Genomic DNA, 27,638 nt, shown 5'->3' on the forward strand with positions numbered 1-27,638 from the left:
ATGTGCACTGAGCACTGCAGTCATTGACAGTAAATACACGGAGGGAACAATATTCTTCAACACACAGACAGACTGATCCCAAAACCCCTCCCCCCCCCCACCTCCTGGGGGCAGAAATTCCACCAACTGCCCCACAATGACAGCTACTCACATCTCCCTCCAACAGGCACTGAGCAAGCAGCATGGAGATGAAGCCAGACAGGGATTCCAACCACCAACCAATCAAGAAGCTACAGGGGAGGAGCCAGACAGGGATGTTTGGTTGAGAATCACTCATGTCCCGCCCACCAGACAGAGCGAAGGAACGCTGACTGCAGAGGAGATTAACCCCTCCCTGCCCTCTACACATCCAATCAACGAAGAGCGTACAATCCAGAATATCCAACACAGATAATACAATCCCAACACCCATCATACAATCCAAACCCAAACCAGAATACCCGACACAGACAATACAATCCCAGCACTGACCCGAATACAATCCTGACACAGACAATACAATCCCGACACCAATCATACAATCTCAACCACAAAACCCAACAGACAATCCCAGCACTGACCAGAATACCCGACACAGACAATACAATCTCAACACCAATCATACAATCCCAGCACTGACCAGAAAACCCAACAGAGAATCCCAACCACAGAACCCCAGCACTGATCACGAGAGAAAGTTTTGCATTTAGTTACACTAACTGGGGGGGTTATAACAGGCAATCAGGGAGGGGGTGATGTAATAAAGTGAGGGGGTGTGATATGAGGGGGCAATATAGTGGGGGGGGGGTAATATGAGAGGGGGGCGAATGATGTGGCAAGGGGGTGTGATAGGAATATGATGAGGATGGGGGAATGGGGGAGGGGTGATATAATGAGGGGGGGCGCGATGTGATGGGGGGTTAGATGTGATGGGGGGGGGTTAGATGTGATATGCGGGGGGGGGGGATGGGGTGGGATGTGATGGTGGGTTGTGAAGAGGGGTGATAGTAATGATATGATGAGGGGAGAATGGGGCAGGGGTGCTATAGTGAGGGGGTGTAACATGGGGAGGGGGTGATGTGATGAGGGGGTGAGATATGATGAGGGGGTGATAGTAATGATATGAGGAGGGGGGGAATGGGGGAGGGGAGATATAGTGAGGGGTGTGAGATGAGGGGGTGATAAAGTGGGGGGATGGGAGCATTAAAAAAATGATGGGGGGGGGTGATGATATGGGGGGGTGATACAGTGAGGGAATGTGATATGATAAGGGGGCGATATAGTGAGGGGGGATGGGAATTATTTGGTGAGGGTGGGTTGATATGATGAGGGGGTGGTATAGTGAGGGGGGGGTGGGAATTATATGGTGGTGGGGTGGGTGATATGAGGGGTGTGATATGGGGAGGGGGTGGGAATGATTTGGTGAGGGGGGGAATGGGGGAGGGGTGATAAATAGAGTGAGGGAGTGTGATATATATATGATGAGGGGGTGGATATATGGAAATGGGGGGGGGGGTGAATCATAGAATGTGGGGGTGTACTATGATGGGGGGGGGGGGAATAATATGGTGAGGGTAAAAATGGGTAATATAGTGGGGGGGGATAGGAATGATATATGGGGGGGGGGGTGAAATAGTGAGGGAGGATGGGAAGGATATGGTGAGGGTGGGGTGATATGATGAGGGGTGTTTGATATGGAGAGGGGGTGATATAGTGGGGGGGGGATGGGTGATATAGTGAGGGGTGTGATATGGGGAGGGGGTGTAAATATAGTAGGGGAGTGCGATATAGATATATATATATATAATGCTGAGGGGGTGAAATGGGGGGGGGGGGGTGGATATATGGAAAGGGATGGATGATATAATGAGGGGGTGTAATATGAAGGGGAGATGGTGGAGGGGTAATATAGGGAGGGGGGATAAGAATGATATATGGTGGGTGATATGGGGGTTGGGGGGGTGATATAGTGCATGCGGGGGATATTGGTGAAATATGATCGGGGGGGGGGGATGTAGTGAGGAGGGTGTAATAAGTTTGAGGGGGGGGGGGTTATAGGGGTGTCATTTGATGAGGGGGGATGATATTATGAGAGGAAATGGGGGAGAGGTAATTTAGTGAGGGGGATAAGAATGATATGATGAGGGGGAGTGATATAGTGAGGGGGGATGGGGGGGGTGTAATATGACAGAAGGTGTAACATGAGGAAGGATGGGGGGTGTAATATGATGAGGAGAGGGAAATATGAGGGAGGATGATATTATGAAAGGGAATGGGGAGGGGTAGAAATGATATGATGGGGGCGGTGTTGATGTAATATGACAGGGGGTGTAATATGATGGATGGGGGGTGTAATATGGGGGGGGGATATAGTGAGGAGGGATGGAGGGTGTAATATGATGGGGGGTAATATAATGAGGTGGGGTGATATAGTATGTGTGGGGATGGGGTGTAATATGATATGGTGAGGGGGGGGGGGGTGATATAGTGTGAGGGGGGGGGATGGTGGGAGTCTGTAATATAATGTGGGGGAGTGATAGGATGAGGGATGTAATATGATGAAGGGGTAATTGGGGATATACTGAGGAGGGATAGTGGTGTAATATGATTGGGGGTGGGGTGATAGGGTGAGGGGGGATGATATGGATATAGTGAGGGATGGGGTGTAATTTAAGAGGGGTGATATGAGGGGGCGTGAGGGTTTAAAATGGTGAGGGGGGATGATATGAGGGGGGATATAGTGAGGAGGGATGGGGGAAGTAATATGATGAGGGGGATGATATAATGGGGGTGCAGAGATGATATGAGGGGATTGTTATATGAGGGAGTGAAATAATGGGGGTGTAATATGAGGGGGTGATTTGGTGAAGGGGAATATCATGGGGGTATGATATTGGGGGGGGGGGGGGGGGTTGTAATTTGATATAAAGGGTGTTATATGAGGGGGGTGTAATATGATATAGGGGGTGATATATAATGGGTGTGTTATTTGAGGGGGGGGGGGGTGATATGGTGAAGGGGTAATATGATGAAGGGGGTGATATATGTGGGGTGTTATATGAGGGGGGTTGATATAATGGGTGTGATATGGTGAAGAGGGGATGATATAATGGGATATAAGATGAAGGGGGGTGATATAATAGGGGTGTTATATGAGTGGGGGTGATATGCTAATGGGGGTGTAATATGAGGGGGGTGATATGGTGAGGGGGATGTAATGAAAAGAGGTGATGGGAGGAGGGGGAGAAGGAGTATATAGTGAGGAGGGATGTAATATGATGAGGGAGGAATTGGGGATATAGTGAGGGGGGGGGGTGATATGGTGAGGGGGATGGGGCTGTAAGATGATGAGGGGGGGATGATATGGGGGGGATATAGTGAGGAGTGATGGGGGTGTAATATGATGGGGGGTTATATGATGAGGGGGGAAGGGGGTGTAATTTGAGGGGGGTGATAGGGGGATGGGGGTGTAATATGATGAGGGATGAGGAGGGAATTGGGGATATAGTGAGGGGGGATGGGGGTGTAATATGGTGAGGGGGGAGGGGATATGGTGAGGGTGTAATACGAGGGTAATTATATAATATAAGGGGGTGATATGGTGAGGGGGGGGTGATATAATGGGGTTATATGTTGAAGGGGGGTGATAGGATATAAGGGGTGTTATCCAGGGGGGGGGTGTAATATGATGGGGGGGGGGGGGTGTAATATGATGGGGGGGGGGGGGTGTAATATGAGGGGGATATAGTGAGGGGGGATGGGGGTGTAATATGGTGAGGGTGTATAATACGATGAGGGGGATTATATGAGGGGGTGATACGGTGAAGGGGGGGGTATGATAAGGGGGGGTGATAGGATATAAGGGGTGTTATACGGGGGGGTGATATATAATATGAGGGGGGTGATATATTGGGGTTATTTGGTGAAGGGGGGATATAATGGGGGTATGATATGGGGAGTGTAATATGATGAAGGGGGGGGGGGTGAGGTGATATAATGGATGTGATATGAGGGGGGGGGGTGATATGGTGAAGGGGGAAATGATAATGGGGGTGTTATATGGAAGGGGGGGGTGATATGAGGTAGAGGGATGTTATATGGGGGGGGGGGGGGTGATATAATGGGGGTGATATATGAGGGGTGATATTAAGGGGGGAGGGGGTGTTGTAGAAAGTCTCCTCACCTGTCAGGCTCCTCTGTGTGGAAATGATATGAAGGAGGGCGGAGTCTGTCTGTACAGATGGGGGATGGGGTGATATGAGGGAGGGGTGTGTCTCTCACCTGTCCCGCTCTCCCGGGTGGAGGATGTAACTATTCTGTCTTCTCTCTCCTACTTCACATTCAAACCTGCTCACGATGGCGCTCTCCCCGCAATGCGCATGTCCAGCCCCGCCCAGCGTCCCCGGCCGTCCCGCTCATGCGTAGATCCGTACTGAGGGAGTTCCGGCCACTTCCGCCCACAATTCTCCCTGAGCAAAAACATAATTTCCGCCACCAGATTTACGCATGCGCTGTACATGACCTGTACACCCGGAAGTCTTATCTTGTACCCAGGAAAGCAATGTGACGCCACTTCCGGCAAAGGTTTGCTCTTTTGGACAGTCTCTGATTTATTTACCTTGGCGCTTACTGTGGTGATTGGAGGAAATTATTCCTTAGACTGGATTCCAGGGAAGGTTTTGGTATTCTAAAGAAACATTTATAAATGAATGAGTTGTAAATCCTCAAAGATCCTGGCAGCCTCTCCAGCTTTCTGTCAATTAATGAAGTCCATATAAGAAGTTTAAAGAAATAGTATTCCCCTGGATCCAGCTGGGTACATTGAGACTCCGGTCAGAATAAGCTAAAGGTCCCCCAACAAGAAGTTTTCTCATCACATCAGATTCCCATAATGTCAGAGCCCCCGGCCCCATCGCATCAGAGTCACCAATCATACCGTCCTCCATAGAGTCACCAATCATACGGTCCTCCATCGCATCAGAGTCACCAATCATACGGTCCTCCATAGAGTAACCAATCATACGGTCCTCCATCACATCAGAGTAACCAATCATACGGTCCTCCATGGAGTAACCAATCATACGGTCCTCCATCGCATCAGAGTCATCACCAACCATACGGTCCTCCATCACATCAGAGTCACCAACCATACCGTCACCAATCATACGGTCCTCCATAGGGTTACCAATCATACGGTCCTCCATTGCATCAGTCATAACCTATACGGTCCTCCATCACATCAGAGTCACCAATTATACCGTCCTCCATCACATCAGGGTCACCAATCATGCAGTCTTCCATCGCATTAGTCACCAATCATATGGTCAAGGCAGAGTGCGGGAAGTCTAGGAGGTCTGGAAGCGGCAAAGCACTGGAAGTCTAGTGGGTCTGGAGGCAGAAGAGTGCGGGAAGTCTAGGGGGTCTGGAGGGGGCAGACCGTGGGAAGTCTATGGGGGGGTGGAGGGGGAAGACCGTGGGAAGTCTATGGGGGGTGGAGGTGGCAGAGCGTGGGAAGTCTATGGGGGATGGAGGGGGCAGAGAGCGGGAAGTCTAGGGGGTCTGGAGGAGGAAGAGTGCGGGAAGTCTAAGGGGTCTGGAGGGGGCAGAGCGTGGGAAGTCTATGGGATCTGGAGGAGGAAGAGTGTAGGAAGTCTAGGGGGTCTAGAAGGGGCAGAGCGCGGGTAGTTTAGGGGGTCTGGAGGGGGCAGAGCATGGGTAGTTTAGGGGGTCTGGAGGAGGCAGAATGTGGGAAGTCTGGGAGGTCTGGAAAAGGCAGAGTGTGGGAAGTCCAGTAGAGGCAGAGTGCAGGAAATCTAGGAGGTCTGGAAGAGGCAGAGTGCAGAAAATCTAAAAGGTCTGGAGGAGGCAGAGTGTGGGAACTCTAGGAGGAGGAGTGCGGAAGTCCAGTGGGTCTGGAGGAGGAAAAGTGTGGGAAGACTAGGGGGTCTGGAGGAGGCAGAGCACGGGAAGTCTAGGGAGTCTGGAAGAGGTAGAATATGGGAAGTCTAGGAGGGCTGGAGGAGGCAGAGTGTGGGAACTCTAGGTGGAGGAGGAGTGTGGAAGCCTAGTGGGTCTGGAGGAGGAAGAGTGTGGGAAGACTAGGGGGTCTGGAGGAGGAAGAGTGTGGGAAGACTAGCGGGCCTGGAGGAGGAAGAGTGTGGGAAGACTAGGGGGTCTGGAGGAGGCAGAGCACGAGAAGTCTAGGGGGTCTGGAAGAGGCAGAATCTGGGAAGTCTAGAGGGTCTAAAGGAGGCAGAGTGCGGGAAGTCTAGGGGGTCTGGAGGAGGCAGAGTGCTGGAAGTCTAGGAGGTCCGGAAGAGGCAGAGCGTGGGAAGTCTAGGAGGTCCGGAAGAGGCAGAGCGTGGGAAGTCTAGAAGGTCCGGAGGAGGCAGAGCGTGGGAAGTCTAGGAGGTCTGGAGGGGGCAGAGCATGGGAAGTCTAGAAGGTCTGGAAGAAGCAGATTGCAGCTCTAGGAGGAGGAAGAGTACGGGAAGTCTAGTGGGTCTGGAGGGGGCAGAGCATGGGAAGTCTAGGGGGTCTGGAGGAGGCAGAGCGTGGGAAGTCTAGGGGATCTGGAGGAGGAAGAATGCAGGAAGTCTAGGGGGTCTAGAGGAGACAGAGCATGGGAAGTCTAGAAGGTCTGGAAGAGGCAGAGTGCGGGTAGTCTAGGGGGTCTGGAAGAGGCAGAGTGCGGGAAGCCTTGTGGGTGTGGAGGAGGCAGAGCGCGGGAGGTCTAGAAGAGGCAGAGCGCAGGTTGTCTAGGAGTTCTGGAGGAGGCAGATAATGGGAAGTCTAGGAGGCCGAGCACGGGAAGTCTAGGTGGTCTGGAAGAGGCAGAGCACGGGTAGACTAGGAGGTCTGGAGGAGGCAGAATGTGGGAAGTCTAGGAGGTCTGGAAAAGGAAGAGTGGGGGAAGTCTAGAAGGTCTGGAAAAGGCAGAGTAGGGGAAGTCTAGAAGGCCTGGAAGAGGCAGAGTGCGGGAAGTCTAGGGGGTCTGGAGGAGGCAGAGCGCGGGAAGTCTAGGAGGTCAGGAAGAGGCAGAATGTGGGAAGTCTAGGTCTGGAAAAGGAAGAGTGGGGGAAGTCTAGAAGGTCTGGAAAAGGTAGAGTAGGGGAAGTCTAGAAGGTCTGGAAGAGGCAGAGTGCGGAAAGTCTAGGGGGTCTGGAGGAGGCAGAGCGCGGGAAGTCTAGGAGGTTGGGAATGGGCAGAATGCAGAGAGGTCTAAGAGGTCTGGAGGAGGCAGAGTGTGGGAAGTCTAGGAGGTCCAGAGGAGGCAGAGTGTGGGAAGTCTAGGAGGTCCGGAGGAGGCAGAGTGTGGGAAGTCTAGGAGGTCCAGAGGAGGCAGAGTGTTGGAGCTCTAGGAGGAGGAAGATTGCTGGAATTCTAGTGGGTCTGGAAGAGGCAGAGTGCGGGAAGTCTAGGAGGTCTGAAGGAGGCAAACTTTATAGGCGAACTTCCACCATTGGAAGGTTGTACCGCTATATTTGTGGTAGTGTATTGCCTATGAAAAGAAAAATGGCTTATTTCCTACCCATGAAGAGTACGCCATCTGCTGTTGGGACCACTTGGGTCTTTGTTAGGGAGATTGTCAGGCTCAATGGAGTCCCTGCAAATATTGGGTCAGACCAGGGTGTCTAGTTTACATCCAGATTTTGGAAAGCATTGTGCAGGACTTTAAAGATTGAACTTTCCCTATCTTCAGCTTACCATCCGCAAACCAAAGGGGAAACAGAGCGGACTAACCAAACCCTGGAGGAGTACATCCGATGTTTTACTTTCTTTGTCCAAGATGACTGGGTATCACTATTGCCACAAGCAGAGTTTGCCTACAACAAATCCAGTCATTCCGTCACCAACAGTAGTCATTCTTTGCTAATTACGGATTTCACCCTACCTTCTTACCGGATCTTGTCTCAGAATCCTCTGTTCCAGCCGTCCAGAGTACTCTGGATTTTTTTCTTGTAATAACATGTTGTTACAGGAAACCATCGCAAAGGCATAAGAAGCCAACAAGAGGGTGTTTGACAAGAAAAGGAGGGGGGAGCTGGTCTTACGGCGAGGGAACCAATCATGGATCGCTACAGCAAACTTGAAGATGACATGTCCCTCGAAGAAGCTGGCACCAAAGTTTGTAGGACCATTTCCGGTAATAAGAAAAATTAATGATGTTTCTTATGAGTTAACCTTGCCAGAGTCCTTTCGAATCCACCCAGTGTTCCATGTATCCTTACTGAAGCCAGTGCAAGATCCATTCCCGGATCGTAGATCGGGACCTCTCGCACTTGTAATTATTAATGGGGATGAGGAATTTGAGATCGAGGCTATCTTAGACTGTAGGAGGAGAAGAGGTCTGATACAGTATCTGATCAAATGGAAGGGGTATGGTCCAGAGAAGAATTCCTGGGAACCTGTATATAATGTGCACGCCGAAGACTTGATTTGTGCCTTCTTCCGCAACCACCCGCAGAAGAAGAACCAGTTGGTCCACTACAGCTTCTGTGTGTTGTTCCCGATTCCGTGTGACCTCTGATCTTGATCCGGCTTATGCCTAACCTGAGATTGTCTGCTTCATACCCTGACCCCGGCTTGTCTACTGGAGGCTTGGCCAACTGTTCTCCTGGTACTGACTTGGCTTGTGACCCAACCATTCTGCTGGCTGCCGTCTATGTTTAATCTGCCCGACCATTACCAACCCGGCTTGTCTGACCCTGCATCCTGGTCATCCGGCCTGCTACAACTGTCAGCCCAGGAAATCCTGCTTCCAGCTGCCTTCTACAGTCTGCCAAGGTATGTGCCAGCTCTTCTACTACCAGCCTGCTCGCTGCCATAGTTACCTGCTGACTGCTGCCGTGCAGACTACTGGACTGATTACAGGCACTCCTACGTCACTGTGCTCCTGCGGCTGCAGTCTCACTATCAGTGGCCCTCGAGCCGGGGCTGTACGAGAGGCCCTCCTGTACACGTCAGGCTCACCGACAGGACAGATATGCATTATACAATCCCAATTCCAAAGAAGATGGGACACTATGATTTGCAAATCTCATAAACCCATATTTTATTCACAATATAAAACATATCAAATGTTTAACCAGTTCCTGCCTGCTGTATAGTCAAATGATGGCTGGGCAGGACCGCTGTAGTTATGGGAGGACATCCGCGTTCTGGGAGGACTGTTCTAGGTCTGGGCGGCGATCAGTGGTGAGTTGTGTCCCTAAGACACATTGCGTCACTGTTCGGCGTACAGAACCAATGCCATTGGCTCTTTACCACGTGATCGGCTGTGTTCAGTCACAGCTGATCACGATGTAAACACACTTGCCGGTGTAATGTTAGATTTCCATACCCTCGTCACTTCCTGTCCGAAACAGCTGAGCATCGTAAGAGTGCGCATGCTCAGAGCCCCGAAAACAGCTGTGAAGTTTAGAAGTGCAGACAAGAAATGGAACAAGTGGCGCAAGCTGTTAGCACTACATAAAAACGATAGTCCATATAATAGCACATCAAGGCTATGATAAAGTCTTAAGGTGAGATGAGGAAATAGTCTGAATGCTCAGGGCCAGCCTGTTGGGGAGCAGAAGCGATCTCCAAACATGCAACAAACAAAAGAGAAAACAGGCGCCTCTGAGTTAAGACTGCGATTTAATATGGCAAACAAGTAATAAAAACTTACATCAAGGTAAGTATAAGCAGACAAGATGGGTCCTTCCGGTGTCCATGTGGAGGCTGGGGCTTGGAGTCATCACTGTGGGTCTGTAATCATCTCCTCTCTTCCTCTTCCTGTCCAGCAGGAAGTGGAGGGTGTCACAGCAGTGAGATGGAGGCTTGGACAGCAGGGTGAAACCGCAGTGAGATGGAGGCTTGGGCCGCACAGTGGCTGTGATGCTTGTCCACAGGATCTTCCGGCGTAATGACTGACGCGTTTCCGAGCATGCGCACTGTGGTGGGAAACCAGCGCGCGCTCCTTTTTCAAAGTCAAATGATTTGACTTTGAAAAAGGAGCGCGCGCTTGTTTCCCACCACAGTGCGCATGCTCGGAAAAGCGTCAGTCATTACGCCGGAAGATCCTGTGGACAAGCATCACAGCCACTGTGCGGCCCAAGCCTCCATCTCACTGCGGTTTCACCCTGCTGTCCAAGCCTCCATCTCACTGCTGTGACACCCTCCACTTCCTGCTGGACAGGAAGAGGAAGAGAGGAGATGATTACAGACCCACAGTGATGACTCCAAGCCCCAGCCTCCACATGGACACCGGAAGGACCCATCTTGTCTGCTTATACTTACCTTGATGTAAGTTTTTATTACTTGTTTGCCATATTAAATCGAAGTTTAGAAGTGCGCATGCTCGGAGGGTATGAAATTATTACGGAAGTGTGTATAATCTTATATTTGCGGCGGGTACATAAAAACAGTTCGGCTGCAACATCAATCATCTCCTCTGCTATCCCTGTCACCTCCCTGATGTCGGCTAGTAAATATAAAAGCGGCGGCGGGTGTATGAATTCGATATGACGGAGATCTCGTCTCCGTGATGCGCTTTTATATTTATTAGCCGAGAGCAGGGAAGTGAGAGGGGAAGGAGCTGAGCTGATGTATGTTGCAGAGGAGCTGTTTTCTTGTAACCGCGGCAAGTGTAAGTACCGTGAGAAATCCATACCCTCCGTAGGTGAACCGGAAGTGACGAGGGTTTGGTTTTCTCACGGGTATGGTTTTTTCACGGAACACCGGTTATTGGAATTCCTTTTCTCGCGCTGTCACAGCCTGAGGGGAGGAGAGAGTCAGTAACCTGCAAGTGTGACAGGGGACATCTGCACTGATCGTCAGTTTCCTAGTTATCAGTGCAGCCCCCAACAGTGTGCACGAGTGAAGGAGGAAAAATTACCTATGTGCAACATTTTTTAACAAACTAAGAATTTTTTTTTTTTTTTATTTCTAAATTTTTGGTCTTTTACTATAAATAAAAAAAACCCAGTGGTGATTAAATACGACCAAAAGAAAAAAAATTTTTGTGTGAAAAAAAATAAAAAAATAAAAAGGTCATATGGGTACAGTGTTGCATGACGGCGCAATTGTCATTCAAAGACGGCGCTGACAGCTGAAAATTGGCCTGGGCAGGAAGGGGGGTAAATGTGCCCAGTAGGCAAGTGGTTAAACTGGGAAAATGTACCATTTGAACCCACATCAGTGAGGCCGCATATATGCGTATCTCTCTTTGTGCTGGGAGCGTGTTCCCAGCACAGAGACCAGACTCTCACTGAGCGCCCCTGGTCTTGAACTAACTATCGGGAGCCAGGACTCCCGGTTCTGCGTCACCTGATCTCTTTGATAGCCTCTGATGCACGTCCTTGGATTTCAGTGGTTATATCAGGATGATGCCTGCACCTACAGGTATCATTGTATCATTCTTTTCACCTGGCGATTCTTTTATGCAGAAGTGATCCGAGTGACTAATTAGCCACTCGATCACTCCTGTGGGTGGAGGAATGGGGTCCCACCTCCCTCCCACTGCCGCCTTTCCCGGGCTCTTCTGTGCCATGGCAGTGCCCAGGAGCGATGCAGCTGGCGGCGATGGTTGCCCTGTACAGGGATTAAGAAACTGAGGTCATTGCCCTCTCTGTAACCCTGGAAACTTGGAGCGACGAGTAGTTTGTCACTTCTGGTTCTACCCCTTTGTTTACCTGGCCTCCAGTGGCCAGGAAAGCAACCGATCAGACCGATTTGTGTCTGATCGGCTGCATGGGGGGCCAAAGGAGAGATATCTCTTCATAAAGATGACCCATGCTGTCACAAGGGATGTTGTTCACCCCTTGTGATAGCAATAAGGTTAGTATTTACAAAAAAAAAAGGGTAAAAAATGTTTTTGTATAAAATAAATAATAATTATAAAAAAAAATTAAAAGCACCACTGTCCCACCATGAACGCTGCACACATATGTAAACAGTGATCGCACCACATATGTGAGGTATTGTCTCGAACGTCAGACAGAGCAATAATTCTAGCACCCGACCTCCTGTCCAACTCTAAACTGGTAACCTGTAAAGGCGTTAAAAGTGCCGCCTTTGGAGAACTTAAAGCACCGTAATCACCATTTCATGGGCAGATGCAATTTTAAAGCGTGACATGTTAGTTATCTATTTACTCGGCCTAATATCTTTAACATTGTACAAAAAAATTGTGCTAACTTTCCATTTTTTTTTTTTTTTTAATTCATGAAAGGGTTTTTTTTTCCACAAAAATTGCATTTTAAAACCCCTGCGCAAATACTGTGTGACAAAAAAATTGCAACAACCTCCATTTTCTTCTATAGGGTCTCTTCTAAAAATATATGTTTGGGGGGTTCTAAGTAATTTTTTAGCACAAAAAAGATTTTTCCATATAGGCGTAAATTAAAGCGTCAGAATAGGCTTTGGAAACAAGCGGTTAATACAAGTGCTTATAAAATAATTTTAAAAAATAAAATAAATAATTAAAAAAAAAAAGTTTTAGTAAAGAGCCCTCTTCCCCTAGTGCTTGTGCGCCAAGGCAAATGCATGTGTTGGCACGGTGCCATGCGCGAGCAAGCAGCGTTAGCACCACACGTGAGGAATCACTGTTAACTTTGGATCAGAGGCAATAATTCTAGCACCAGACCGCCTGTGTAAATCTAAAGTGGTAAAGGCTTTTCATATGGATAGTAAAATTTATGTAATTTGTTGCTGCTGCACCGGCATGCACAATTTTAAAGCATGACATGTTTGGTATTTATTTACTTGGTTTAACATCAAATTTACATTTTACCACACCGGTATTATTTTGTGTTTTTGTGCATTAAAATTCAAAAAAGTGTATTTTTTTCCCCCCAAACAATTCCATTTGAAAAACTGCAACGCAAATACCGTGTGACATAAAAAAAAATTGCAACAAGCATCATTTTATTCTCTATGGATTCTGCTTTAAAAATATATAATGTTTGGGGGTTCTATGTAATTTTCTAGCAAAAAAATAAAGGGATTTTAGGCTTACAGTACAATCCATTTATCTGATGTTCATTGATGTACACAGCTCCTGATATTCTTAACCATTGGGACGTCCCAAAGCAGTGTTAAACATGAGGGGTGGGAACAGCAAAAAAAAAAAAAATTCCCAAGGCTAACTATAGCCAACCGGGCAACAGGAGCTCAACCAAAACAACTGGAGCTCACCTGAAAAAAAATAAATAAAAATACACCCTTGAAGAGGATCAGGTCCCTTAAACAGCAACCTGCAAAACCTTGCAGCCAAAAGAAACATCCTTGGATGCCAACACATCCACTTTATAGAACTTTGTGAAAGTGTGCACCGACAACCAGGTGGCCACCGTGCAAACCTGCATCACCGACGCCTGATGGAAGACCCAGGAGGCACAGAGCGCCCGAGTAGAGTGCGCCGTGACAGGGAAAAGGAGGAACCTGACCCCTGATGGAATAGGCCTGAATCACGGTCTGTCTGATCCATCTGGAAATGGTCGCAGAGGAAGTGGACAACCCTTTACGAGGCCCATCCGTAAGCACAAATGGTGAGTCAGACTTTTTAAAGGACTCCATAGCTGCCAAGTACAACCAAATTGCCCTGACCACATCCATGGCACGCAAAGCAAATTTCTTTGGATGTTTGGGCCTGGGACACAGGGAAGGCAACACAATGTCTTCATTTAAATGAAAATAAGAGACAACCTTTGGAAAGAACGACGGACAGGGACGAAGAACCACCTTATCTCTGTGAACCACCAAGTAAGGTAAACAACAGGACAACGCCACCAATTCCAACACCCTGCTCGCAGAAGTGATGGCCACCTTCTGGGACAATGTAAGAATCTCCCGAAGATTCTCAAAAGGAGGCTTCTGAAGGACTGAGAGCACCAAAATTAGGTCCCAAGGCAGCAATGGAGACCGCACTGGAGGGGCAAAGTGCTTAACCCCCTGGAAAAAAAAAAAAAAAAAGTATGCACCAGGGTGTGTGGCCAAGGGCCCGCTGAAAGAAGGCCGACACCTGACCCTTGATAGTACTCAAGGCCAGTTTCTGCTCAACCCCCAGTTGCAGGAAGGTCAAGATCCGAGCCACTGAGAAAGAGCAAGGATGAACCCCAAGAGACTCACCACAAAATGTACGATTTCCATGTACGATGGTAGATCTTCTTTGAGATAGATTTCCTAGCTTTAAGCAGCGTTGGAATCATCGACTCAGACAAACCTGTATCCATCAGCACCTGGTGTTCAAAAGCTAAGCCATCAAAGCCAGCGATGGAAGATTGGTCCTTGGGACAGAAGATCCTCCCTGAGAGGAAGCTTCCAAGGAACGTCAGGGACGAGCCACACCAGATCGGCGTACCAAACCACTAATATGACCGGAATCCATACTGCCTCGATCCTGCGTAGAAGTTTTGGCAGAAGCTTGAGAGGAGGGAAGGCGTAAATCAGATGATTCTGAACCCATGGGGCCACCAGCACATCTGTGGCATCTGCTAGAGGTTCCCGTGACCGACCCACAAACCTCTGCACCTGTTGAGCCAAAACGCCAACAGATCCACCTCGGGGGGGGGGGGGGTGCCCCTCCAGAGACAAAACTGATTAAACACCTCCGGATGAAGGGACCATCCCCCCTTGGTCCAACACCTACCGACTGAGATAATCTGCCCGCCAGTTTTCCACCCCGGGAACGTGTACGGCTGGAACAAACCGTTCTGCCCATTTTAGATGTCCGGCTACCTCCAGAGGCGCCAGGACACTTGTTGTGCCCCCCTGATGATTGACATAGGCCACGACCGTGGCATTGCCCAATTGAATGTGCACTGGACCATCCCTGAAGACGATCCGTCCAATGCCTCAGACACAGTCTGATTGTTCGGAGTTCCAAGACACAGTTCGGTAGTCTGGACTTTTCCAGTGTCCAGAGCCCCTGAGCAGAATTTTTGCCAAGGACGCCTCCCCAGCCAGACAGGCTGGCATCTGTGGTGACCACTGTCAAATATAAGGGGATGAAGGATTTGCCCAGCTGTAGCGTTATAGAACAAAGCCACCATATCAGAGACTCCTTCGATCCTCAGCCGGATCTGATCGTCCAGAGACTGCGGAGTCTTGTCCCATTTGCCAGAATCTCCCTTTGCAGGGACCTCATATGGAACTGTGCAAACGGAACCGCCTGGAAGGTAGACACCATCAGGCCCAGCACCCACATGCAAGTCCGGAGGGATAACCATCTGCTGGACAGCAGGAAAGGAGTTGCAGCCTGCAATTTCTAGGGCTTGTCCAGATGAAGGAGCACTCTGGCTAAGGCTGAGTCCAGAGTCAGACCCAGATAGTCCAGCTTTGTGGACAGAACCAGAGCAGACTTCTGAATTTTGAGAAACCAGTTGAACTCCCTCAGAGTTTGTATAGTGATTTCCAGGTTTTCCACCAGAGCAGTAGGAGACTCCGCTCGCAGAAGGAGGTCATCCGTCCAAGTAGTCCAGCACCGGGGCTAACGCTTTTGTGAATACCAAAGGCACAGAGGCAATACCAAAGGGTAACGCCACAAACTGATAATGCTCCTCTCCCACGGCAAAGTGGAGGAAGCGCTGGTGACTGACACATATTGGAATGTGAAGGTAAGCATTCTCGATGTCAATAGAGGCAAGAAAATCCCCCCAATGCAGGGATGCCACCACTGTGCAAATGGACTTAATCCTGAACTTCTGCTCTCACACAAAGCAGTTTTGCGCCTTGAGGTCCAGGATTGGAAGCACCTTGCCTTCCTTCCTGGAGACTGTGAACAGGTTTGAGTAAAAACCCTGAAAACGTTCCGAAGTCGGAATCGGGACAATCACCCCTTGAAGTAACAGGTCTTGTACCGCCCCAAACAGACCCTGTAAGCGGTCCGGGGACAGGCACAAGTTTAAAGGAAAGAAGCATGCCGGGAGATCAGAGCAAAACTCGATCTTGTAGCCGGACCGAATTACTTAGTGGACCCACTTGTCTTGTACCAAGAAATCCACTTGTTCAAAAACCAGCGAAGACTTCCCCCCACCCCTGATATGGTTGAGGGCGCACCTTCATGCTGAAGGAGCCTTGCCTGCGGGTCTGGAGAACCCCAGTCTCGACTTGCCAGACCAGGTTCGTTTGGATCCTCCAGAGGAGGCCCTGGAGGGCTTTGAGCCCTTGTCAGTCGACCCTGAGGGATGAAAAAAAAAAAAACAAACTTATGAGCCGAGAAGGAGGGCCCACATCTACGACGAGGGACCTTGCTCTTAGTAGCCTGCGGAAGAAAGGTACTCTTTCCCCCCTGTGGGACCTTTAATGATAGAGTAGCTCCAAACAGGCGATCTCCTTGAAAGGGAAGATCAGTCAAGGCCTTTTTTGAAGTCTGGTCCACAGACCAGCATTTGAGCCAAAGAACACGCTGAAGGACCTGCTGAAACAGAGAACTGAGCCACTAGGAGAGCCCCATCCAAAGAGGCATCACAGATAAACTGGAACCCTGGACCAGCTTGTCTGCCAGCTCAGCAAAGGCAGGGGGAGCTGTTCTTCCTCCAGGTCACGACGTAAAAGCTTAGCCCACTCAGTCAGAGTCTGCGACACCAGGGCAAAGGGGAATACCGGCCTCAGTGCCGAACTAGCCAGAGTGTACATACTGCGGGCCACAGCCTCTGCCTTCCTGTCAGCCGGATCCTTAAAGGCCGGGAAATCTTCAACCAGAATCATGGTTGCCTTGTTTAATCTGGAAACCAGTGGAACAGTCCACTTCTTAAGAAAGGACTCCTCATAGGGGTATCGCCTAGCAAATCGCTTAGGGACCCCAAGGGGACACTTTAGTCGCTCCCACTCTTTAGTGACAATTCTGTCAAAATAGGCGGGGAAAGGAAACCCCTTTGCCGATCTGGATGGCTTGGGATTGCCAAAGGAGACCTGCGCCTCTGTCTCAGCTGCATCCTCCATGCACAGATCCAATCAGTGCGTCCACCAGCGCCTTTTCATACACAATTGTAGATGTGGAGGACTCATCCTCACTATCTGAGGATTCTGGGTGTGTGGTTGCAGACCCAGCAGGGAGACCCACGTCCGCAGCGGTCAAATCAGATTCAGGATCTGATAAGACAGATGAGGCAGGGGGCGCTTATTGATAGCCTGTCGCCCGAAAACCACCTCCACCCGGGACACAAAGGACTCTAGGACTGCCGTTAGCGCATCGATGAATGGTTGGGACCTGGAGGGCCCGCAGCCTCAGAGAGGGGATCAGGTGGGGAGATGTGCCCCAAAGACTCCATGAGTCACCAAGGGGACCCCGCAAAAAGTGTAACACACTGCAAAGAGGCAGCACCACCTGGTCGCCAGACCCACAGCACCAAGCCATCCTCAGCAGAGAGGGAGAGGAACCCACCAGACTCACTACCCAGCAGAAACAGGCACCCACAGCCACCAGGATACTCTGCACTCCATGTGCGGCGATCAGAAAGTAAAATGATCCAGAGTCAGCACCAGCAGATGAGGAGCCGCCAAAATCGCCACCCACAGGGCTCCAGTCATAGCCTCCACTATTTTCAATGGCAAACCACTGCATAATGTCTGCCGGACTACACAAACATGGCCACCATGAGGCTCCCAGTGACCCAGGAAAGATCACTAGGTCTCAAGGACAGGCCCAGCAGGATGGGGGGCCCTGGCAAGAGCTCCCATCGAGCACAACCCCCCCCCCCCCCCGCACAGCCAATCGTCCAGTCGGGCATCCCCCTGCCCCCATTGCCAGCATTGCGCCCTGTCCCCACCCCAGGAGGTGGATCAGAACTCCCACAGAGCCCCAGTATAAGTGGAAGGGAGGGGGGGGTAGGATGGGGGGGCAGAGGAAGGGGGGTGCCTGATGGGAAGAAGGGGAACCCAGGGGTCCGACCGTCTCAAGGAGGGGCCCATGTCCACCCCAAAACCCTCAGGGGGATAGGAGGACATTTACTTACCATACCAAGAACCAGACGGGCATTGCTCCAGACAGGACCCCTCGCCATCAAAATGGGGGTGGTTGGCAAAGAGGAGTGCTGTGACTTGGGCCAAGACCCGGTCGTGTACGACCTCGCCAGGCGTTTAACTCGCAAGCCAGCCTCCGTCAGATGGGGCCAGGTCGTGGCCGACCTAGCGCAGAGCTGAGGTCTGCGTGCGCTCGCTGGCCAGACTGGGGTGACCACTGGATCTAGATTATCCAGCCCGTCGCCCAGTCCAGCAGTTGATTGTAGATTAAACTGGAAAAAAATCAGGAGAAAAATTTCTATCTAAAGAAAAAATTACCAGGACCAGAGATCCCAGCAGGGAACTAGGTCCCTGAGACTAGGCAGAAAAAATTAAGCCATTAAGCATAGCCAGATGGGCAGTCACAGGGGATATACTCCTGTAGAGGGCAGGAGTACTACTCCTGAAAGGGGCAGTATAACCCAATGGTTAAGAATATCAGGAGCCATGTCCGTCAATGAACAAAAAAAAAAAACATACTGATTTTTAGATGTAAACAAAAAATTCCAGAAAAAGCCTGGTCTTAGAAAGTGGTAAAAATCACTAAAAGGATTTTATAATGTGTAAAATATTGTGGAAGTAAATCAATGCAACTAGTTGTCATTTTAATAAGAAATTGTGGCTCATAAAAATTTATATTTTTATACTTTAGGAGTTAATGTTGCCTCTAGTATGGAGCCTTTACAGTCGCTTATTAATGGAATCAACTGGTTCCCGAATGTTTTGGACAGTTGTGCTGGGATTTGGCACTGTGTATGGATTTCCTCCAGAATTGATTGATTGTTTTAGGATTGTTAAAGCACAAAAAGGTGTGAAAAGGCGACTGCCAATTTTAGCCTGTACAGCACCTTGCAGACACACACTCTTATCATACACTATATTGTCAAAAGTATCGGGACTCCTGTCTTTACACGCACATGATCTTTAATGGCATCCAAGTCTTACTCATCCATGTCTTTATGGACCTTGCTTTGTGCACTGGTCCAAATCATTTGGTGGAGGAGGGATTATGGTGTGGGGTTGTTTTTCTGGGGTTGGGCTTGGCCCCTTAGTTCCAGTGAAGGGAACTCTTAAGGTGTCGGCATACCAAGACATTTTGGACAATTTCATGCTCCCAACTTTGTGGGAACAGTTTGGGGATGGCCCCTTCCTGTTCCAACATGACTGCGCAGCAGTGCTCAAAGCAAGGTCCATAAAGACATGGATGAGCGAGTTTGGGGTGGAGGAACTTGACTGGCCTTCACAGTCCTGACCTCAACCTGACAGAACACCTTTGGGATGAATTAGAGTGGAGACTGCGAGCCAGACCTTCTCGCCAACATCAGTGTCTGACCTCACAAATGCTCTTCTGGAAGAATGGTCAAATATTCCCATAGACACTCCTAAACCTTGTGGACAGCCTTCCTAGAAGAGTTGAAGCTGTTATAGCTGCAAAGGGCGGAGCCAACTCAATATTGAACCCCACAGACTAAGACTGGGATGCCATTAAAGTTCATGTGTGTGTAAAGCCAGGTGTCCCAATACTTTTGACAATATAGTGTATCTGGAATCAGGAGCCTCGCTCTTCGTTCTTGTAGCAGTGATATCTGGTGTGTTCAGGAAGAAGCCCCCACAATCACCATTAAAGCTTTATTGATCGATTTACCACCCGATTAAAGCAGAATATATTATAACAATATGATACATTATAATATCTTACATAGAAAACTTTACAGCCTTTTATCATTCAGAAAGTTTACATCCAGAATCGGTCACATCACACAGTTTAGAGCAAATTAAAATCAGAGAAAAGAATAATTTACACATTATGAGCGGGGAGTATTATACATAGATTTATATAGACAGAGGTACAGGAATCCTAATAATGATGATGATAATACGTCCCCTTTAGTCCCTGACAGCGGGAGAAGCCAGAGACCTGACCAGCCCCTCGCAGTGTCACATGATCACACTCATTGGGGTCAGCTGTATTCATCGTAATTTTCCAAGATGGATACTGTTCAGTGTGCAAAGGGTTGATCACATGCAGTGACATTTGCAGATCAGGTGCATTAAAGAGGTGGGGGGGGGGGGGGTGGCATACGTGGCAGGGGGACAGGAATGTAGCGGGAGATGTGCATTAAGGATGTGGTCTGGGGTGGTACACCGGGCCGGTGGGATGAAATGTGGTCAACTAGGACTACACATGGACAGTAGAGCTGTTGGCATACACAATAAATAGAAGGTATTGGATGTGGTCATCTGCAGTAGAGCGTTAGCAGGACATAGCCAAAAAGGAAGGAAGAGATGTTGTCGTGGCGACAGACACAGCTGATCGAATCATGTGAAATCTCAGGGTGGGGGGACGTCATACGGCTGGACACACAAGGGGTCCTGGAAATACAATTCCCATCCAGCCACATCAGTTCCCTCTTCACGCTGTACACAGCACGCCGCATGATGGACCAATCAGTCTTCAATTATTCTCACAGGAGATGTGTATGGATGCGGTAAAACATTTACAATTGCTGGCTGATGGCGGAAAAACGGAGGTGGAAGACTCAGAGCTGCTCCAGGAAAGGATGAGAGATTCACTGATATTTTATTTGTAAAGGATCACTCCACCCAAACCAAAAGCATTACATTCTATATATGCCTGTAACATTGTGAAATCCTCATACAGGACAGAGGGCAGGAATCTCTACGGTAGGGGAGGACAGGAATCTCTACGGTAGGGGAGGACAGGAATCTCTACGGTAGGGGAGGACAGGAATCTCTACGGTAGGGGAGGACAGGAATCTCTACGGTAGGGGAGGACAGGAAGCTGCCCGTGTTTAGAAAATAAAACTTACACACAGAAGACCGCTCAGGTGTAAGGAGTCCAACAATGAGAGGTCGGGTGCACGTCTGACCCGCAATCCCAGCGGCTGTAAACTTTAGAAGTAGAGGACTGCACTCCGACTTGAAAAATTAGATAATTTATAGATGAATCCAAAAATCCATAATAGACAAAATTGTCAGACAGGAGACAAATCCTAGTTGACGCGTTTCACGAAATCAAATTTGCTTAATCATTGAACATGCATGTGGAGAGGCTGCATAAATAGTAGACAACTAGAAGTCATCAATGTTAATTGGACCCATTGATGCTGACTAATGAAGTGCGATTCTTTGTAGTAGAAAGACTCCACATGATCTTTTTCTTCTTTTTTTTCGGTCATGTGGAGTCTTTCTACTGCAAAGAATCGCACTTCATTAGTCAGCATCAATGGGTGCAATTAATGTTTGCCAATTAACACACTTGTGTACAATTAACATTGATGACTTCTAGTTGTTGTCTACTATTTATGCAGCCTCTCCACATGCATGTTCATCCTTATGATTAAGCGAATTTGATTTAGTGAAATGCGTCAAATAGGTTTTGTCTCCTGTCTGAAAATTTTGTCTATTATGGATTTTTGGATTCATCATTAAATGATCACATTTTTCAAGTTGGAGTGCAGTCCTCTACTTCTAAAGCACATGTGTCAAACACAAGGCCCGTGGGCCGAACGCGGCCCTCCAGGCCATTTTATGTGGCCCTAGTGCCTCTTCTGCAGTTGACACCCAACTCGCAACCGCACCCATCTTGTCTCAGGAGTCGGCAGCAGAGAGGAGGACAGAACTCTTCCTCCAGATCCTGTGTTCTCTCTTTGCACCCCCTATTCCCCCCTTGTCTCCTATTTTCTCAGCATTCAGCAGACTCTGGCAGCTGACTCCAGCCCTCCTCCAGACCCTGCCCTTTCTGCTTCCCAGCTCTGCCCCTCACTTCTTCACAGCAGCAGCACATGGTAAGGGCAGTGCACTCTGATGTAGGGATGGTGGGGGGACTCTTAACATGTGATGTAATGGGTTGTGGGGTGCTCTAGACATCTGGCCTTTAGGTACAATCGGCCCTTTGAGGGCAACCATAATGCTGATGCGGCCCACAATGAAATTAAGTTCGACACCCCTGTTCTAAAGTTTAGGAAAAAACTTGTCTGGCCACTTACTTATCGCTGCAAAATGTGCAAAAGTCAGGGCCTGAAAAAAAAAAAAAAAAAAAAAGGCGCTGTTTCGTTTGCAGAAGTGAAGAGCATTCTGACGGCTCTAATGGTCAATGAAAAGATCCTCCGAGACTCCCACCCCAAGTTCTTCAAGGTGGTCTAATGCTCTTCCATCTCTGCACCCAATCAGTTTGGGTATTCCTGGGTAATCTCTTCCGCCCTCTAATCTGGGGGAACTCTTCTTCTGCCGTATTAAAAAAAAAAAAAAATCAGTAAATTAATCACTAAATTCAATGCTCAGTGATCCATTTACTGATTTTTTATAAGCGCTGTACCTTTTTTTTATTATTTATTTGATTTTTACTCTGCAGTGGTAAGCATAGTTGGTATAGCCGCTGTATTGCGCGTTTAATTCATTTATAGCTTGTGCTGATTTATCACTTTTTACACTCTTCTTCTGCCTTGCTCCCACTTTTTTGTGGTTGTATTTTCTCTTTTGCACTTCAATAAAAAATATTGTACCAGAAAAAGAAACTTGTCCAGCCACTTTTACATATTATCCATTACGATTGAACGCACAGGGAATTCGTCACTCACTACCATCCCCTGATTAAATAATATTCAGTTTTTTTCCCCATAGGCCTCACCGCAGGATCCTTTCAGGATACAAAACCTCATAAAGGAACACATTTTATGGGATTTGGGATTCTCAGTGTTCCCCGAATCCTGTGGTGTGTTTCAGTAATTTCACCCTCACCTAGAGGGGTAGGAAAAGTAGATTTCCAATTTTGTTTTTACTTACATGAATTGGTTTTTAATAAGGAGGTGGAGGACTGCCAGATTACATGTAAATTTACAAAAGGTTCACTTGTTTCTTATAAAGTCTTGGATACTATAATATGGCATGCAGGTATCGCCATACATCGTATCCAACTCCAATGTAAAGTAAATGAAAGGCTGGCTTCAGTTCAAATTCCAGCCCACTGGTCATTCCTCTCTGACAAGTTTCTCACACACTGGGCTTAGTCGTAGAGCCTCTACGATTAAACCCAATGTGGGTGAAACATGTCAGAAGGGCGTGAATAATGGGCTGGAATTTGAACTGAAGCCTGTCTTTCATTTACCTTACATTGGAGTTGAATACAGTGTATGGCGATACCTGCATGCCATATTATATTTTGGAGGGGGATAAGTTCCATTTCTGCCAGCACCTGAATATATAGAGTGTATACCTGGGAGACTGATAATGCAGGCTTGGAGCAGCGCCGATCTGGTATGGTACTTGAATACTACAACCTTGAAACTTTCCCTCTGCCATGATTCCCAGCTTTGATCCTGTCCAGCTGGGAGTTTTGGGTGTCCCTGGCACCCATAGGGTGTGTCTACCCACCTTTGTGTGTTCCAGCTCCTCCCATTACAGTCCCTATAAATAATAAACAACCGGCAGGGATAATGTGCACAGAAGGTAGCAGACCTAGGGACTCAAAGCCGGGATGGTGGGAATCCCTATTAATGGGCACAGCCAGTCTGCAGACCCCAGGAACCTATTGCAGGGATGGCAGGAACACCTCAAAGAATACAGCAGGTGTGCAGTGCCAGAAACTCAGTGCAGGTATGGAGGGAACCCCTCATATTGGGCACAGCATGTGTGCAGACCTATAAATGCAGAGCAGGGATAGTGGGAATCCCGTACAATGGGCACAGCAGGTGTGCGGAGCTGAGAACTTAGCACAGGGATGGTGAGAACCCCCCATAAAGGGCACTGCAGGTGTACAGACCCAGGAACTCAGCACAGGGATGGTGGGAACCCCTCATAATGGGCACCGCAGGTGTACAGACCCGGGAACCCCTCATAATGGGCAACGCAGGTGTACAGACCCGGGAACCCCTCATAATGGGCACCGCAGGTGTACAGACCCGGGAACCCCTCATAATGGGCACCGCAGGTGTACAGACCCGGGAACCCCTCATAATGGGCACCGCAGGTGTACAGACCCGGGAACCCCTCATAATGGGCACCGCAGGTGTACAGACCCGGGAACCCCTCATAATGGGCACTGCAGGTGTACAGACCCAGGAACTTAGCACAAGAATGATGAGAATCCCTTATAATGGGCAGTGCAGGTGTACAGACCCGGGAACTCAGCACAGGGATGGTGGGAACCCCTCATAATGGGCACTGCAGATGTACAGACCTGGGAGCTCAGCACTGGGATTGGTGGGATCCCCTCATAATGGGCACAGGTGGTGTACAGACCCAGGAACTTTGCACAGGGATGGAGGGAACCCCTCATAATGGGCACTGCAGATGTACAGACCTGGGAGCTCAGCACTGGGATTGGTGGGATCCCCTCATAATGGGCACAGGTGGTGTACAGACCCAGGAACTTTGCACAGGGATGGAGGGAACCCCTCATAATGGGCAATACAGGTGTACAGATCCAGAAACTCAGCACAGGGACGGAGGTAACCCCCTCATAATGGGCACTGCAGGTGTACAGACCCGGGAACTCAGCACAGGGATGGAGGGAACCCCTTGTAATGGGCACAGCTGGTGTGCAGAACCAAACATTTAGTGCAGGAATTGGGGGGGGGGGGGCCTCATAATGGGAAAGGTGTTTTACTGGGGCAATACACAAATTTACAAGTACAGTATAGGGCTTGTACAAAATTTCTAGATTGACACTGCTTCGGTTTGGGGGGATTATTGATGATGTATATTGGTGAAGTGTTTAATTGCCAGTAATGAGCCTTCTATTTTTAAGAAACCTAGAGTCATTATCAGATTCTGACCATTGATTACAGAAATGAATAAGTGGATTCCTCCAATGTGAGTCAGGCCCGGGTAAAGCCGATGTTCCTCTGAGCGGTGTGCACAGGAGACGGCATTGTGTAGCCAACTTCCCAATTACACTTAGCAGGGTGCACAAATGCTGAACCCAGTGGGACCCTCCTATAAAAATGACCTTACACCTCTACACATGATGACAGTGATGTAGACATTTACCAGTAAATCTCTAACATTACAAACCCCAAATTCTCATCTGGTACCCTGGCAAGGTCATCATGGGGTGACCAATAAATAAAAGAGAAAGAGTAAAATCAGAATATGAAAAGCTTTGCCCCAAGTAGAAAAAATAAAATTATAGATTTATCTCCATCCAACTAAGAACTATAACGAGTTTGAACACTGTGGAGCACATAAGAGACGCTTTAACAAGTTCCTAAACCTACGTTCCGCGGGGGGAGGGGCTGACCTCTGCTGCCCACAGTCCAGGCCGGGGGCAGACATGGTGGGTAATACTGGATGAGAAGGTAGGCCGGTTGTCTGACTAACACATAGAGGAATCAGTCTTCAAGCATTACTCTCCACTGTAGTGTCCATCCACCATAACTGTCCCAGCAGCACCAATCATAAAGGACTCTTGATGTTCACCTGCGGCTCCTCTTCCGGCACCCAGATCTTAAAGACGACCCCAATCCGCAGGAAGAACCTCCTCAGCACTGCACGCAGCTCAGGAATCAGATCGAACTGCATGATCTCACACAGCTGGGGGTAATACTTGGAGGCATGTGCCTTAAACTGCAAAGACAAAGAAAAACATTAGGGACGAACCGCGCAAGGGTGGAGCAGGGGGCAGACAATGCAAAGCCTTTCACAAGGCATAAGGTGGAACCAGTAGTTCGAGGCAGGGATCATACTGGGATGGAGGGGCTTCCTTAGAAGATCATTATTGATATACTCTATAAACTTCAATATTGATGTTCTCTGAGCATTTCTGCAGTTTAGAAAGATCCTCCAGGTCGATTTCCCAATCTGTTAAAAAGGATTTTGGGAAATCTTAAGCCAGCCATACATGGATTGAAATTCCGCCCTGGTGAACCGGCCAAATTCCAATCCATGTATGGGCACTGTGGTTGTACAAAAGTTCTGTACAAGTGCCCTGTCGGGTTTTTCCCGCTTCCCCCCATCCACATCGAGTGTGTGGAATGAGGAAATCGAGTCGTTTTTTTTTTTCATTCCAACTCGCTGTGGCTGCGTTAGGTCTCAGTTTACACTTGTGAATGCAAGCAAAATTATGCACATTCCTGTGGCGCACAAAAATGCACATTTTTTTTTTTTTTTGAGGGCCAGTTCACACCATAGAAACGCAGTCTGGATGTGGTCCAGATGCTTTTCTGCATGCGAGTTTTTGATGCGTTTCAGTGCATTATTGATGCAGTCCAGTGCATATTCTCCCCCTCCTTTTTCTTAACCTTAAACACTTTACCACCGGAGGATTTTGCGGTCTTACGTCCAGGCCACTTTTTGTGATTCGGCACTGTGTGACTTTAACTGACAATTGCGCGGTCGTGCGACGCCATACCCAAACGAAATTTACGTCCTTTTTTCCCCACAAACAGAGCTTTTTTTGGGGGGTATTTGTTCACCTGTGCGATTTTTACTTTTTGCGCTATAAACAAAAAAAAGAGCGTAAATTTTGAAAAAATAACAATATTTTTCACATTTTTTTATATGAAATTCCCCCCCCCCAAAAAAAAGTAAAAATCAAAATTTTTTTTAAATTTTTGGCCAATTTGTTTTCTGCTACCTATGTTTGGTAAAAAAAAAAAAAATCACAATAAGAGTATTTTGATTGGTTTGCGCAAAAGTTATTGCGTTTACTAACTAAGGGAATGATTTCTGTCATTTTTGGTGGTTTTTTTTTTAACAAGTAATGGCGGCGATCTGCGAATTTTTTTTAGCGGGACTGCGACATTGCGGCGGACAGATCGGACCCTTGACTGACATTTTTGATACTTTGGGGTTACCAGTGACATTACTACAGTAATCAGTGCTATACATATGCACGGTTACTGTAAAAATGAATCTGGCAGGGAAGGGGTTAATTTTATTGGAGAGGGAGAGGTTAATGTATGCCTGGTGCTTACTGACATGTGTGGGGGGAGGTGACTGAGTGACACAAGGACAGATCGCAGGTTCAGCTATGCTGAACCCTGCAATCTGTCACTGTTTGCCACTTAGGAGATCCGCCCGCTTTGTTTACCTGCCCGCAATTTACCACACAGGATTGTTCTGCCATGATATTATGCAGTGACTCCACAGCACTCTATAAAGGGGATCAATGACATGATGAATGGACACCCCCTTCAACTCTGCGGTTACAAAATGACCCGTGAAACCTGAATGGGGGATGGGCAGTGCAGAGTGATTGAAGGATGAAATGGTAAGTTTGATAATGCTGGAGGACTGTGGGGATGAACATGACGGGGGGGGGGGCAGGACGGGGGGGTCATCATACAACCACTGTACCTACCTTCCCGTCTGTAACTTTTAGGGTTTTGGTAAGAAGTAACAGCAGTAGATTGGTCCAGGCCTCTCGATGACTTTCTGAATTTACAGTGATAAAATAGGTGAGCGCCTCGCTACACACGCTGCAATGACAGACACAAAGATCATTAGAAAGGAAATGGACTGCACTCTGCTTCATGAGTCTTCAACCAGAACAAATCACTTGAATGTGTTCCTTTCCTAATAATGACAGCAATGCCAAAACCTGCAAAAGGTACCTGTGACATCAATCTGGGTTCAGGGAGAACCATTAAAATAGGATGCACCTGAGCCAAGATGGAGTCATATTTCTAATAGCAAGCAGCCTATTCAACCAG

At 48.4% G+C, this 27,638-nt stretch overlaps 1 protein-coding gene across 2 annotated transcripts in view; it reads right to left on the minus strand.

Annotated features, from left to right (window-relative positions):
• Positions 1-24,677: 24,677 nt before the first annotated feature.
• The window catches only part of ARFGEF2 (ARF guanine nucleotide exchange factor 2), a 75,379-nt gene continuing 72,418 nt past the window's right edge, over positions 24,678-27,638 (minus strand). Inside the window, exons 38-39 of one of the 2 annotated variants that reach the window (XM_082271492.1) lie at positions 27,287-27,404; positions 24,678-25,551 (exon numbers count right to left, since the gene is read on the minus strand). In XM_082271492.1, the coding sequence (XP_082127618.1) occupies positions 25,381-25,551; positions 27,287-27,404 (289 nt within the window). In that variant the 3' untranslated portion in view covers positions 24,678-25,380. The remainder of the gene's footprint in view (positions 25,552-27,286; positions 27,405-27,638) is intronic. The other variant, XM_082271493.1, reaches the window with a different exon arrangement.

The sequence above is a fragment of the Pelophylax lessonae genome (genome assembly GCF_965119305.1).
Source record: "Pelophylax lessonae genome assembly, chromosome: 11".
Taxonomy (NCBI): Eukaryota; Metazoa; Chordata; class Amphibia; order Anura; family Ranidae; genus Pelophylax; species Pelophylax lessonae.